The following is a 13,919-nucleotide window of genomic DNA, read 5'->3' on the forward strand; positions in this document are numbered from 1 at the left end:
GGAAAAAGTAAATTGTGCAATGTTGTTAATGAAAGTAAGTTTAAATTGTAAAATTTCGCAACTTATACAATACTAGTGAATATTTGTATGGATTATAAAATTTTATTTGATCCTAAAATTGTTTTAGTTTCTTTTTATATAGATAATAAAATTCAATTGATTTTATGAAAATATTTTTCAATAAATTTTTTGTACCACATAATTTTTTTGATATTCGTTGACTTTATTATGGCCAATTTTTTAGCATTTTAAATTTTTTACTTAAAAAAGTTGTGAGGTAAAATTATTTTTCCTTTATAGCTTAATACGGAACTGCAAATTAGTAAATCAGCTTTACTCTGCATTGTATTGTTTTTTTTTGTTTCAGTATTGGTATTTAGTATTTAAATAACTTCTAAATAGAGCGTTTTCCAAGATAATTGAATAATTAATATTCAAGAATTAATTTTAATATTAAATGATGTGTCTATACTTGTTAGACGTGTTGACTGATATGAAATTATATCTATTTTAAAAATGTGTGCGCGTGATTCTGTTTACCTCTTAGTAGTTCTTAAGATTTGCGAACCTTCCAGAAAATTGAGATTAGTAGTATCTATAAGAGCACAAATTTGAGAAATAAACTTATGCACATCTTTTTATTTTATACATTTTTTTAGTTTTAGTATTTTCAGTACATGTATTACTTTCATACACTATTTATGTTCGAATATCTTGATTAGTCAAGCATTAATTTAAATTTATGTAACTTTTTTCAAAACCTTAAGTGTAGTGTGGAATAGACTTTGAGGTAAAAATTATGAGGTGAATACAAGATCTGACTAGCGACAGAGTAGTTCGAATGAGATTTTATGTTACATGTCGTGGCAGGACTGAAGTAACTGTGATACAGGTTTATGTAATCAGCTATCAAAATTAGTTATAAAAATAATTGATGTTAAGTAATTTATTATTGATCTGGCAGTTTGGGATATTATGCTTAATAATATAAATATGACGTTACATTTTTGTACCTTCTTCTGCCGCATTTTTGTTAACACAATATAACATGTTTATGTTCAAATAAAGACTTCTTTATTGCTTTTATGAATAGTGTTTGAATTTTATACAACCGACCAACAACGATCTCTGTGCCTCATCTAATAAAATCTAGCTGTAAGCAGCATAGATAAATAACTATACTGGTAAGCAGATTGTCGGGATTCCTACTGTCTCATGAAAGTTTAGATTTAATAGGAATATCGTTGCTATCTGAAATATACAAAATCTTTTTTTTTTGTTTTAACATAGAAAATGACATGACAGCAAGAGTACAAGGAGGATCTTGTGAGATTTTTTACGTGGACAGAGGGACGCTAGTGAGCTGTTATAATTTAGTTTGACTTGTGCACAACGGTTCACCTGAGGGAAAGTCGTTATGTTCGAAAATATAGTCAAACTAAAGTTATCTGTGTTAAAGACACTGGTTGAAGATTTTTAACTACATCATAGAGTTTTTATTTACTAGATATGTCATATGTCACTATATTTTATTAGTTATATCAAGTGTCATTGTTTTTCTAACTTTTCTTATAATATTAATTTTGATTAAAATAAATCCTTAAATACGGACTTTAATAATCTGAACCGTTGAGACTGCTGTCGCGATCAATTCTGTCCAAATATATATATAACCTACTCATAAACATAAAAAAATACATAAAATAAAAAAGTGACAGTTGGTTTGATGTAATGAAGTGTACAAAGTGTTGCACTATAAACGGAGATTGTGGCGCCCTCGTGAAAGGGGTTTTTACAAATAATTGTTAAAATTTTACTGTCGGTGAGGTTTTATTTTATAATATTGTCAAATACAGATTTTAATATGTTTTTAGAATAATTTTCGGCTAAATTCGGCTAAAAATAGGCTTATAATGCTGCAAGTACAAAAAATTATAATTTTCATATCTAAACAAAACAAAACAAACAATATTCCTACCTACCAAAAGTGTATAACAAAATAGCGTTTATTATTTAGAATAACATAGTACACTGTGCATATTTTTTAACGTTAATCAATTTTCAATTTAGGTTCTGTGCAACGTATTGAGGCTGGAAGGCTTGAAGGACTCTTTCCAAGGCTTTATATTAAAACTATTACACATTAAAAAAATGTCTGCAATGTTGTCTAAATGTCAAATGTAGTGAAATTTCTTTTATTTTCGCCATGACCTGTAATTTGTGAGTTGTGGTTTCTAATGGATAGTGCTTAAATACCTTTCATTTTATCGTTTTTAATAAATTTTCATCATGAACGGGTTAAGTTTCAGTGAACTCTGTTGCCTGTTTTGTTGTCCGCCATGCCCAGGGAAAATCGCGGCTAAGCTTGCATTCCTGCCTCCCGAACCCACGTATGCATTTACACCTGACGAAACTGGATCAAAATTTTCTTTAACACTCACCGAACGAGCAGAATGGCAATATTCAGAGCGTGAAAAAGAAAACATCGAAGGTTTCTATTCTAGAACTACAAGAGGCAACCGAATCGCTTGTCTCTTTGTTCGGTGCAGCCCAAACGCCCGTTTTACAATATTGTTTTCTCATGGAAATGCGGTAGATCTCGGACAGATGAGTAGTTTTTATTTAGGTTTAGGTACTAGGATAAATTGTAATATATTCAGCTATGACTACTCTGGATATGGTGTAAGTGGTGGTAAGCCGTCAGAGAAAAATTTGTATGCGGATATTGATGCAGCTTGGCAAGCACTAAGGACACGTTACGGTATCAGCCCAGAGAACATCATCCTGTATGGGCAGAGCATTGGCACAGTGCCCACAGTGGATCTGGCCGCGCGCTATGAGGTGGGCGCCGTGGTGCTGCACTCGCCGCTCATGTCTGGTATGCGGGTAGCTTTCCCCAACACTAAGAGGACATGGTTCTTTGATGCTTTTCCTAGGTAAGTGCCTTTTGTTATTTTGTTGCCATGTGATTATTAGATAAAGAACCCATTATTAAAACTAGTCAAGCTTCTATGATATTACACAATCTAATTGTTATGTTTAGTAGCTAGTATTTTTTTTATATAAAACTTAAAGTACCCTTCATAAAATTTCGAGGAGTTGCCTATTATTATTTATGAACAAAAGATATGTTTGTCTTATTATTTACATACTTAAGAAAAACTCTATAATTAATATTCCTAATACATATTTATGTACTTTGTAATTTATGTCCATAGTTGAACTTTAGTCTCTTATATTAATCATCACCACTAAATATGGTCATAACCATTGTATTTTCTTTGGAATTATGGATACTTTGTCATTTTGTAAGGTATCAATGATATTTGATATTCAATATAAAGAACCAAATCATCAATTTATAGGTACATAAAACAATGTATATTTAAACAACACATACTTTTGTGAAATTGTACATAAAATCTGGCACAATGATTGCCATGTATAATGCACCAATTACTATCATATGGACATCCTGTGTAATGAAATTGTACTTATATTGCAGTTCTACAAACACAATACACTCAAAGCATAAGTTTCTACTCCCAAAACACATGTACAAAAAGTTGTTTTTTTTTTTTTTCAAAAAGATTGACTGTATTGACAATAATATGTTGACAGTATTTTTAACACTTTTACATTGTCAGTACAGAAATAAGTAGACTATAATATGCCTGTATACATCAACTACCTTTTCCGTTAAAGTCTCACCATACGGACACTCCAATTTTATTTATATATATAGATGATAAACCAAGATTCATAGAACTTTAATCACTAAAACATAAGGAATATTTAAATTTTTTTGTGTAATGTATTTGATATGTTCATATACTATATAGTGTTAAAATCACAACAATAAATAATGGATATATTATATATTATATAAAACTTTAATATTATTTTATTGTTGTACATTAACAAAGGTGTAATGTCATTGACCAATATAAATTATAATAAATATGAAATTATAGTATGTGGTGTAAAATATTGAATGCTTTTAGTCAAATTTACATCTTTGAATAATATTTTTTTTTCGTTCACCGATTATGACTGACAAGGTATTCACCTCATTATACATACATAAAGTTAAAGACAAAAAAACAGACATGACACTTCACAATGTTCTGTAAATTATTCAAAACTAATAGGTATATTTTATATGAATACTCTGTACATATGTATTACAGAGACATGGAATTATTTTGTTACATAAGAAGTATCTTGTTAGCTGTATTTATCACTATTTTTTTTAATTTACTTTTTATCTATAATAGGAAAATATTTATTTTTTTAAAGATTATATATTTGTTGATGGTAACATATATTTAAAGATACTACTACTACAATTATTCCATCTATTTATGCCATTAATTCATGAACAAAATAATATTGGTTTATTTAGTATATAACAATATATAAAGACTATGATTCAGTTAACAAAAACAACTTTCACTTAAACAAATACATTGTTATGTGCTTGGATAATAGAATGTAAAATATTGTTTTGTTTGGTATGACATTGTCTTTTTAATTATTTCATACATAAATTTATTATTATTTATTTATTTATTTTGGAAAATTCACACTTACACAGTTATACTTTCAAATATTACATGCCCCGCAAAACTGCTTACGCAGTTTGACTGCAGGTCACTCGCTTTACATTACTTAAATGGTTACAATGAATTTAACAAGTGTTTTTTTAATAATTGTTTAAATTTACCAAGTTTAGGCTCACCTCTTATGTCCTCAGGTAAACTGTTCAGTAAATATGGAACTCGTTTTTTTAACATTCTATCTCCATAGTAATTTTGTACCATGGGTATTTCAAATTTACCTTTGGACATAGACCTTGTGCCCGTTTTATGTTGCACCAAATTAGCGAATCGATCCTGTTTACTATGGTTATTTACAAGTAGAAGATATTTATGTTTCAGGCTAGCCGGTAAAATTTTACATATACTACTAAATACTTTGATGAGTCAAACACTAGTTCATATTAACATTTCCTGAATACCATTAATGGTTATGAAGAAATCATATCAACTATTAATTTAATATTACACTATGTTGTTTATATTTCATCCATCAAACATTTTATGTAAACAATTTAGAAGATTATATCAAGTTTTAAGTAAAATTTTCTATAAATCATATTAAACTGCTTAATTTTAACTTTATATCTCAATATTTAAACTTTTAATCTAATTTCATTAGCTAATAAATCAATACACAAATTAAGAATTTAAGTAGCTAAATGTCATACAAAAATTAGTAACAAATTAACAAATGTAACATAGACATAGGTAAATATTATAAACAAAGTATAATACCTGATAATAGAATTCAGGTTAACGCAAGATAAGGAATGTGTATCAACAACAGTTATCTTTTAATAGGGATGATACATAGAACTTGGAAATCAATAAGTAAAAAAACCTAATTCTATTTTTAAAAAAGGCAATAGAACTGGGAAGATTAAATTATAAATTATTTTTAGGGATAAAAAATTAACTTTTGGAATGAAACAAAAAATATATAAAAGATATAGTTGATTTTTCTTTCACTTATGTGAAACTAGCTTTTACCCGCGACTCCGTCCGCGCGGAATAAAAAATAAATAGAAAACGGGGTAAAACTTATCCTATGTCCGTTTCCTGGTTCTAAGCTACCTGCTCACCAATTTTCAGTCAAATCGATTCAGCCGTTCTTGAGTTATAAATGGTGTAACTAACATGACTTTCTTTTATATATATAGATATTGTAGTAAAAGTAGAACATGTACTTGCAGAAGCCTTACAACAGATATATGATAAAATGGTGTGGGTATGTTACAAATAAGTACATATGACCTTGTAACATGAATATTGTGTAGGAAAACAGTTTTATATAAAGAATACTGGTTGCCTAGATTTCTTTTAAACTTGAATCAATTATTTTCAATGATTACTGGTTGAACACACAACTTATTGATTTTTTATTTCTATACTTGATTCTATATTGCTCTTACTAATATTATAAACTAGCTTTTACCCGCGACTCCGTCCGCGCGGAATAAAAAATAGAAAACGGGGTAAAAATTATCCTATGTCCGTTTCCTGGTTCTAAGCTACCTCCCCACAAATTTTCAGCTAAATCAGTTCGACCGATCTTGAGTTATAAATAGTGTAACTAACACGACTTACTTTTATATATATAAGATGTGAATGTTTAGATGGATGGATGGTTGTTTGTTTGAAGGTATATCTGGAACAGCTGAACAGATCTTGATGAAATTCGGTACAGATGTAGACTATAGTCTGGAAGAAAACATAGGCTACTTATTAAGTTTTTTTTAATTCTGCGCGGACGGAGTCGCGGGCGACAGCTTGTAATAAATAATATTTTAAATATCTGTTAAGTTTGTGCTATTACCATAGAAATGTTCTGGTTTATGGTAAGTTGAAAAAACTGGAGTTTATCTTTTTAATATAAAGACTTATGTTTTCACATTCCAGTATCGACAAAATTCCAAAAGTGACCTCTCCGGTTCTTGTGATACACGGTACTGAAGATGAGGTGATTGATTTTTCACACGGCTTGGCGATATACGAGCGCTGTCCCCGCGCCGTTGAACCTTTATGGGTTGAGGTATTTATCAACTATTACTGAGTACCCTATTACATAAAATGATATTTACAGGTACAAAAAAGGTCATAACGCCTATAGTGCTAGACTTCTACGCTTATTTCGCGCATCCGCTATGACCCTAAAGGGTTATAACTCTATTCCTTTTATCTCTGATAGCCAAAGCTAGGGTTCTAAAGGATTCTATACCTAAGCTAGCTAGAGTTATTAAAGTATTTTTAGAAAGAATGTCAATTTAATACAACTCGATCGTAGCCGAGGAAAACCGTGAGTTTGTTTAAAGTACATGTCTTTTTATAGGGAGCAGGTCACAATGACGTGGAACTGTTCAACCAGTACCTGGAGAGGCTGAAACGGTTCGTTTCCGTGGAGCTGCTCAACTGACAAAGACTGCCGGCCGCTGGCCAAACTACTCAAGGTAGATATTAATCATACACTTACCATTTCAGATTTTTGTAACCACTTAAAAAAATCATAAATTTGTCTGCATTTTAAAACTATTTCTTTATTTTTTCATAGATAGTAAATGTTCCTACTATTTTATATAAATAGCTCATTTATATTACTTGAAATTACCTCGTGTATTGCAATATTAGTGTTATGTTATATTGTCTATCATATTTTACCGTATAATCGTATTCGTTAAATAAAATGTTTTATTTTACTCAACGTTAGAGCTTTGTGATATTGTTAATCAATATTTTATTTGCAGGCGATGAACACAATCCCGCATCGACATTGAGCTCCGGAACTTCGAGTTCGGCCACAGAGAGACTACTCTAGCTAGCGGGGGCCGGGCCCAGTCGGGCCGGCCCCAACAAATCCAGCGCCAACGGTCCCGCGAGCCCGCACACCTCGCGCGACCGCGACAAACGTGCAGACCCCGAGCCCGCGCCCCCGCCACCGCCTCCGCCCGCGTCCGCCGCGCGCAGCCCCCGCAGTCCCCGCCTCGCGCACAACATCAGCATCAGCGTCACCGACACCGACTCGCCCGCCGGCGTGCGGCGCCGCATCCATCTGCGCTCCCTCAGTGACGTCACGCCCGCCAGCCGCGAGCCGGCGCCGCGCGCGCGCTCGCACTCGGAGCGCCCGCGCGCCTCGCCGCTCGCCTCCCGCGCGCCCTCGCCCTGCCCCGCGCCCTCGCCCGCGCGCTCTCTCGCGCTCTCCCCGGCGCCCTCGCCCGCGCCCTCCCCGTTGCGACCGGTGACGCGCAGCGAGCGATCCTCGCCGGACGCGTCGCTGCGGGTGCGGCCGGTGCTCGGCGACCCGTGGCGCAAGATGAGCGAGGTGGATCTGAAGAGCGCGGAAAGGCGCGTGCGTGGTGACCCGTGGGTGCGCAGCCCGAGCACGCGAGCGCGGCGACGCGGGCGGCTGCAGCGCGCGGCTGCGGTGTGCGAAGCGTGCGGTCGCAGCGGGTGCGAGTGCGCACGCGCGCCGCGCTGCACGTGCTCGCCGCGCGCCGCCGCCGCGCTGTCGCCGCGCGGGCCGCCAGTGCTGCGCGCGCACTCTGACGACGAGGCGCGGCCGCGGCGGCTGTACAAGTCGTCCTCGCAGAAGGCGATCTGCACGTCGACGTCGACGGCGGCGGCGGAGCGCGCGGAGGCGCCGGACCCGCTGCTGGAGACGACCTGCTGAGTCTGCTGCTTGTGTGTCTTGTATGAGTATTATTAGAAGGAATTTTTGTATCCCTAGTTTAAGATTTCAAAATTACGACTGTTATATTCGATGATTATGAAGTTCGCATGTCGAGTGTGTGATGATGTGGATGGTTTTATATTAATTATGTATTGTAATTATCTTCATAAGGTCGTGCGATGTGTGAATGTAATGTGTCGATGATCGCATTTTATATTAGATTCTAATTTATAGAAGGTAAAATACTTAACATTGATCATACTCTTGTATAATACGTGAAAGATATTTCGCTAGTTCCTACGTTACTATGTACACCGTATTGTATGAATTACATATGAATTACGCACAGTCCTTATAAAAAGTCTAAAATAAAATAATTCATAATTTTTATCGATTGTTAATGAACTGATTGCATATTGAAGTGCATGTAATGTTATTGTACTGTACGATAGAGTATTTAATGTGCAGCGAGCGGTGGTTGTGGCGGGAGGCTGCACACGCGGCTTGCATCTCCATATCTTTATATCCATATTCTTTATTAATAAATTATAGTTTATATTAAAAATATATAGGTGTGTATGAATTATCATTTTTTTTATTTAGCAAAATGTGGTCCAATTTAAGCATCAAATTTTGTATAAACGCGCCAATCTTACATCTAGTTTAATTATAAACTGGCAATGTTTGAAGGTTAGCTTGCTGTATAAGTTTGACTTTTTTGTATGGATCTATTATTTTAAATGTCTTGTTTTATTTTGTCGTAAACTATTGCATATTCCCTACCTGGGCTTCCAAATACCAAATGTACTTACGAAAGTTTTATCGTCACCACTGTACATAGTTTATCCAAAGACACGCAAATGAGGTAAATTATCCAATATTTAACTTTAACTTGTAGCATATTCAAATTTAAATTAATTTTTACCTTGTATTTGTATATTGTTGAGCGTTAATACATCTTGAAACACAAAAAAAACATACAAAACATTTAATTTAAAATAAATAATTTCAACATAAAATATTAAAATTTTAATAATAAAAGAATTTATATCATCCTGTAAATATTTTCAGAAGAAAATCATGTACCGATTTTCATAAAATAAAAACCATACTATTTCATGTTCACTTTAGCTTGGGATTTTATATATAAAAATTTGACTCAAAAGTTGAAACATTTTATTTTATCATTTAGCAGATATAAAAATATCCACTTAATTCTATTTGTCGAGTTTAAAAATCAAAGCTTTATATAACAAAACGTAATGTGACAGTTGAGGAATTTATTCTCAACAAAATTTTACTATTAAACCTGTATTTTGAAATTATGGTACAAAAACTGTTCTATGTTATAATGTCTTAAAATATAAGTAAGAATTAAGCTAGGCTTATTTGCATGATAAAGTTTTATTTTATTTTTTTTATATTATATTTTGTAAAAGCCATGTAAAATCGCACGGTAAAATGAACATGATGGTTCGAATCTCTTAGAATATAAATCGGCGTTTTGTACTAGCATATTAAATTACATGAATAGTGAAAGAAACCTGCCTGTTGGTTACCACTGCGGAAATACGTGTTCTGAATAATATTGCCTTCACTGTCAGTCTCATTGAGAAGTCAGAATTAGCTGAACAGATTGCTGATGTATTTGGGCAGTGTAAACCAACGGTTACAAGTACAGCCGACAGTCCTACACGCGGTCGTCCGCGAGGCAGTACCGCTCTTAACATTTTTTAAGGTAGTTGTAATTTTATTGTTAACGTCGATGTTAAATTTCAGATTTTATCATAAAAAAGTTTTTTGCGTGTAGCGGCTTTACAAACTTATCATTAAATATATACAATAACATTTGGTCATTTGTAATATTCAATTATAAATAAATTGTTTTTAAAAGATTTTTTTTATTCTTTTATTTAATTAATAATTTTTTTCTGTTGCTCTAAGAATAATTAAACCCGGTTACAACTAAAATTTTCTTCGTACTTCTAAATACTCGCTTACTCATAAAATGAAAGTTGAATTTTTACGTAAACGATATGCGAAATAACTTGAATATGGTAATGTATGGTAAGGAAAAAATTATTACTCACGATGTAAAATTATGACTACAAACACTAAGGACTTGTTCACATTGACATGCGACATGATTCTTTGTATTTGTCATCTCGCCAAGAGCTAGCAAACCCATGGCCGCCAATGTGAATTCAAGCTCGCCAAGTTTACACCAGCTTTTGCCCGTTTAATGTGAAGAAACACTTACAAACATCTATAAATGTCTATGAAATATTTTTTTTTTGCTGTTGGAGCATACATACATTGATGCTAATGAAGAAGCTATTATATATTTTACTAATAGATCTCAGCCGAATCCCAATGCAAAAGTAATGGTATATAATTAGTGCAGAAACTGCAGCTATCCACCCTTCTGGTTTCTTTTTTAGTCTTCGTCATTAAACATAAACAAGTAAAAAACTATATTATGTTAAATATATTTTATTTAAGCATTCGAACTTTTTTGTAGACAATTATTATATTTATTATCTTACTAATATTATAAATGCCAATGTCTAGATGGATGGATGTTTATTTGAAGCTATCTTTAGAACCGCTCAACGGTTCTTGACGAAATTTATCATATATATAGAAAATTGTCTGGAATCACACATGGGCTTCTTGTTATATATTTTAAATTCCGCACGGACGAAGTCGCGGGCTATTCGACAGCTATTATTAAAATAAAGATTTCCCATGATTCCCTTGTATTCCCATGATATTAAAATCATCAGAATAACTTATATCCATACTAGTGCACTATTATTCAAAATAATGTCCTTTCAACAGCAAAATAAAATATTAATTGTTACCAACTTTTGTATTAATAAAATCAGCGGCCAATGAAGCAATACTTTCTGATGATTTCAAAACAAAACTATGATCGGCATTTACTTCTTTAATTTGAAGATCTGGTTGGTATACCATCAAATCTTTCATATATTCATAAGGTGCCCACCCATCACTTTTAGTATATATGATATTAGTTATATGTTTAACTTTTTCAAAGCCTTTTTTGTTTAATTCAGTTACCGTGTCCATCTCATCGTATGCTAGGAATAAAACTTTTTCTAAAATTTTTGGATTTAATATGTTAAGAATTCTGTTTTTATTAATTGGGGACAAGCCATTTATCTTAAGATACATATTTACTATAAATGATAGAAATAATTGTGGTAAATACAATAAAAATGAGAACAAAAACAGAAATGAATGTATCTTTCTTACAAAGCCATTTAAAAACTTCCCTTTTTCAGATTGTGCCATTTTCTGTATGGTGGGGAAGAGTAAATTAACTGATGCAGTTCTTTTATACAAATCATCATTGTTGTCTAATAGCTCTATTAGAAACCAAGATCCAATTGAGTGCCCAATAAAATGTAATCTGCTGTTTTTATCAATATGATTTTTAATCAAATCTAATTTATGTTTTAATTGACCATTCAAATTAAAAATATCCTCTCGACCTTCAAGTTTACTTTGTTCGTTAGGCAGTAGCTCATGGCCGGCATGACCTGAAAAAATAAGTAAACAAAAATTTTAATAAGACAAATACCAACTATTTTTCTGCCATTATTTTAGTGGAGATTTGATGTAGAATCCACATATTTTTGACAAAATTATAGGAAACAAACCTAAAAGCAAATGAGATGTAAAAGTATAGATAAGATTAAGGACCAAAATCGTAAAAAATAAAGTATTAACTAATTGAAATAACTAAAAAGTAACTTACCAATTATACAAACAGGCAAGTCAGTACTTCTGTAAAGTTCTTCACTAAATTCTGTATAAAATTCGATAAAACCGGGATTGCCTGTTATACAAATAATTACATCTTTTCCATCGCAATTAAAAGGGTCGCCTTGAGTAATCAGATTAGTACGTATACTGTTGAGCGTTTTATTAATAAAACTCATTTTTTAAAGTAACTCAAGTATTCTAGTTTAAAAAATTGTATTGCTCTATATTCTTAGTATATATATTTTAAGAAACAAACTTAAAAAGTTTCATAAGGATATATAAAAGATTAAATCCGTTAAAAGCGCGAAAAGTTAAAAGAAACTACCTGCTTTGATAACTACGACCACTGATAATATATTTGATTTGACGTTAATATTGATAGGTTATCATTTTGATTTAATTTATTTCTATTGATAAGACAAAAACTAGACACGCAACTGCTTTTTAAAAGTCGGGCTTCGATAATTTCTACTAACTAGTTTTTCTATTTTTCGCTAAAATATTTTGTTATTATTCTAAGTTTCTCTATTATTCCAAAGTTTCATAAATACAAATAAACTTAGCAGACCTAGAAAAATTATCAAAATTCTGAACTAAACTTTTTTGGCCATTTTATTTAACCAATATTAATATTTTTTGTAAATTTTATTCAAAAATCAGCACCTGTGCCTGTCAATGTTTGTAATGAAAATTCTCGGCCGTGAACATTGTGTAAAAATCCGTGATAGAATATCATTCATGGGCAGTACCACAACTAAAAATATCATTTTTCAACATTCGCCAAACGGCGGTGTTTTAACAATATTGAAAATTTTAAATTTTATAAAAATCACAAGTATTCTTAATTAAAAGGCTCGTAATTCCAGACCATAAGTATTGGTATCGGTAATGGCATTGGTACCGGTTGAACACAATTTAGTCCTACACAAGTCTATGACACGGTAATAATAATACCGTGAGTGAGAGAGATACAGTTATACCCAATTCCCGTGACGTGACAAAGACAGGGATAACTATCTTCTGTCCCTTTCTGCGTACCAGGCTTTGGGGTTTGTTTGGAACAAAGGTTGTCCCCAACAAACAACCTAGGTTGTCCCTAACAAAGTTTGACATTCGTGTTATTTTTCGAAAATTGTGAGTACTTAGTCGCTGTAATTGTGTAAAAATATTTTGATATTTCAGTTTTAGTTAGGTAAAGTTTATAAAACATGGTATACTGCTGTATTGTTGGATGTAAAAGCCGTAGTGAGCGAAAAGAGGAAAACATAACCTTTCACTCGTAAGTACTGTAACTACGCACCTATTCAAATGTATTCATACAAAATAAGGAAGAAAATACAAAATAGTTGTTCTTTACAGTCTTTGTAATAACTAATATGTTAAAATACGTGTAAAATCAGCTAAAATAAAATCGTATTTTTCGAACATTATGCGCCCAAACGCAGATGTCATTTGTGTCAAATAATATACTGTGGATCTGGGAAACAAGCGGCCATATTAAACTTCTTTTCAAATTGGTTGGTTATTACCTCAGATGAAGAATTATATAGATATGGCATGCGCGTTCACCCGTAAGGGACAGATAGAGAGTACTATAGACTATACCTATATATATGTAAAAGGATTGGGGTTACCAGTTATTTGTTTTGTCCCGAAAATGAATAATTACGATATAATTTAATATAGACCAATTTATATATTCCCAATTAAATTGTAATTAATAAACGTAATAAATATAAAAAACAATGCGTAATTTTTGTTTATGTGACTAAGATTACGTAAACAGATTTTTTTAGTAATACTTAGTCAGGTCATAAATTCTGTCACATGTTTAATATAAAATAATTGAAACAAGTTTATTC

The 13,919-nt window shown here is 32.6% G+C and overlaps 3 protein-coding genes across 3 annotated transcripts; 1 reads left to right on the forward strand and 2 right to left on the reverse strand.

Annotated features, from left to right (window-relative positions):
- Window positions 1-2,119: 2,119 nt before the first annotated feature.
- Window positions 2,120-7,548, forward strand: LOC106709278 (alpha/beta hydrolase domain-containing protein 17B). Its single transcript, XM_014501047.2, has 4 exons — window positions 2,120-2,936; window positions 6,501-6,633; window positions 6,931-7,048; window positions 7,343-7,548. The coding sequence occupies exons 1-3, from the start codon at window positions 2,290-2,292 to the stop codon at window positions 7,012-7,014; spliced, it is 864 nt and encodes a 287-aa protein (XP_014356533.1). The 5' UTR covers window positions 2,120-2,289; the 3' UTR covers window positions 7,015-7,048; window positions 7,343-7,548.
- On the reverse strand, window positions 7,410-8,781 carry LOC123721676. The gene is made up of 2 exons (XM_045681093.1): window positions 8,713-8,781; window positions 7,410-8,282 (listed from the first exon to the last, which is right to left on the reverse strand). Exons 1-2 carry the CDS (start codon window positions 8,779-8,781, stop codon window positions 7,410-7,412), a joined length of 942 nt encoding a protein of 313 aa, XP_045537049.1.
- A 2,056-nt stretch (window positions 8,782-10,837) lies between these two features.
- LOC106709285 (lipid droplet-associated hydrolase) lies at window positions 10,838-12,239 on the reverse strand. The gene is made up of 2 exons (XM_014501053.2): window positions 12,050-12,239; window positions 10,838-11,831 (listed from the first exon to the last, which is right to left on the reverse strand). The coding sequence occupies exons 1-2, from the start codon at window positions 12,231-12,233 to the stop codon at window positions 11,119-11,121; spliced, it is 897 nt and encodes a 298-aa protein (XP_014356539.2). The 5' UTR covers window positions 12,234-12,239; the 3' UTR covers window positions 10,838-11,118.
- Window positions 12,240-13,919: the final 1,680 nt, after the last annotated feature.

The sequence above is a fragment of the Papilio machaon genome, chromosome 2 (assembly GCF_912999745.1).
Source record: "Papilio machaon chromosome 2, ilPapMach1.1, whole genome shotgun sequence".
Lineage (NCBI taxonomy): Eukaryota > Metazoa > Arthropoda > Insecta > Lepidoptera > Papilionidae > Papilio > Papilio machaon.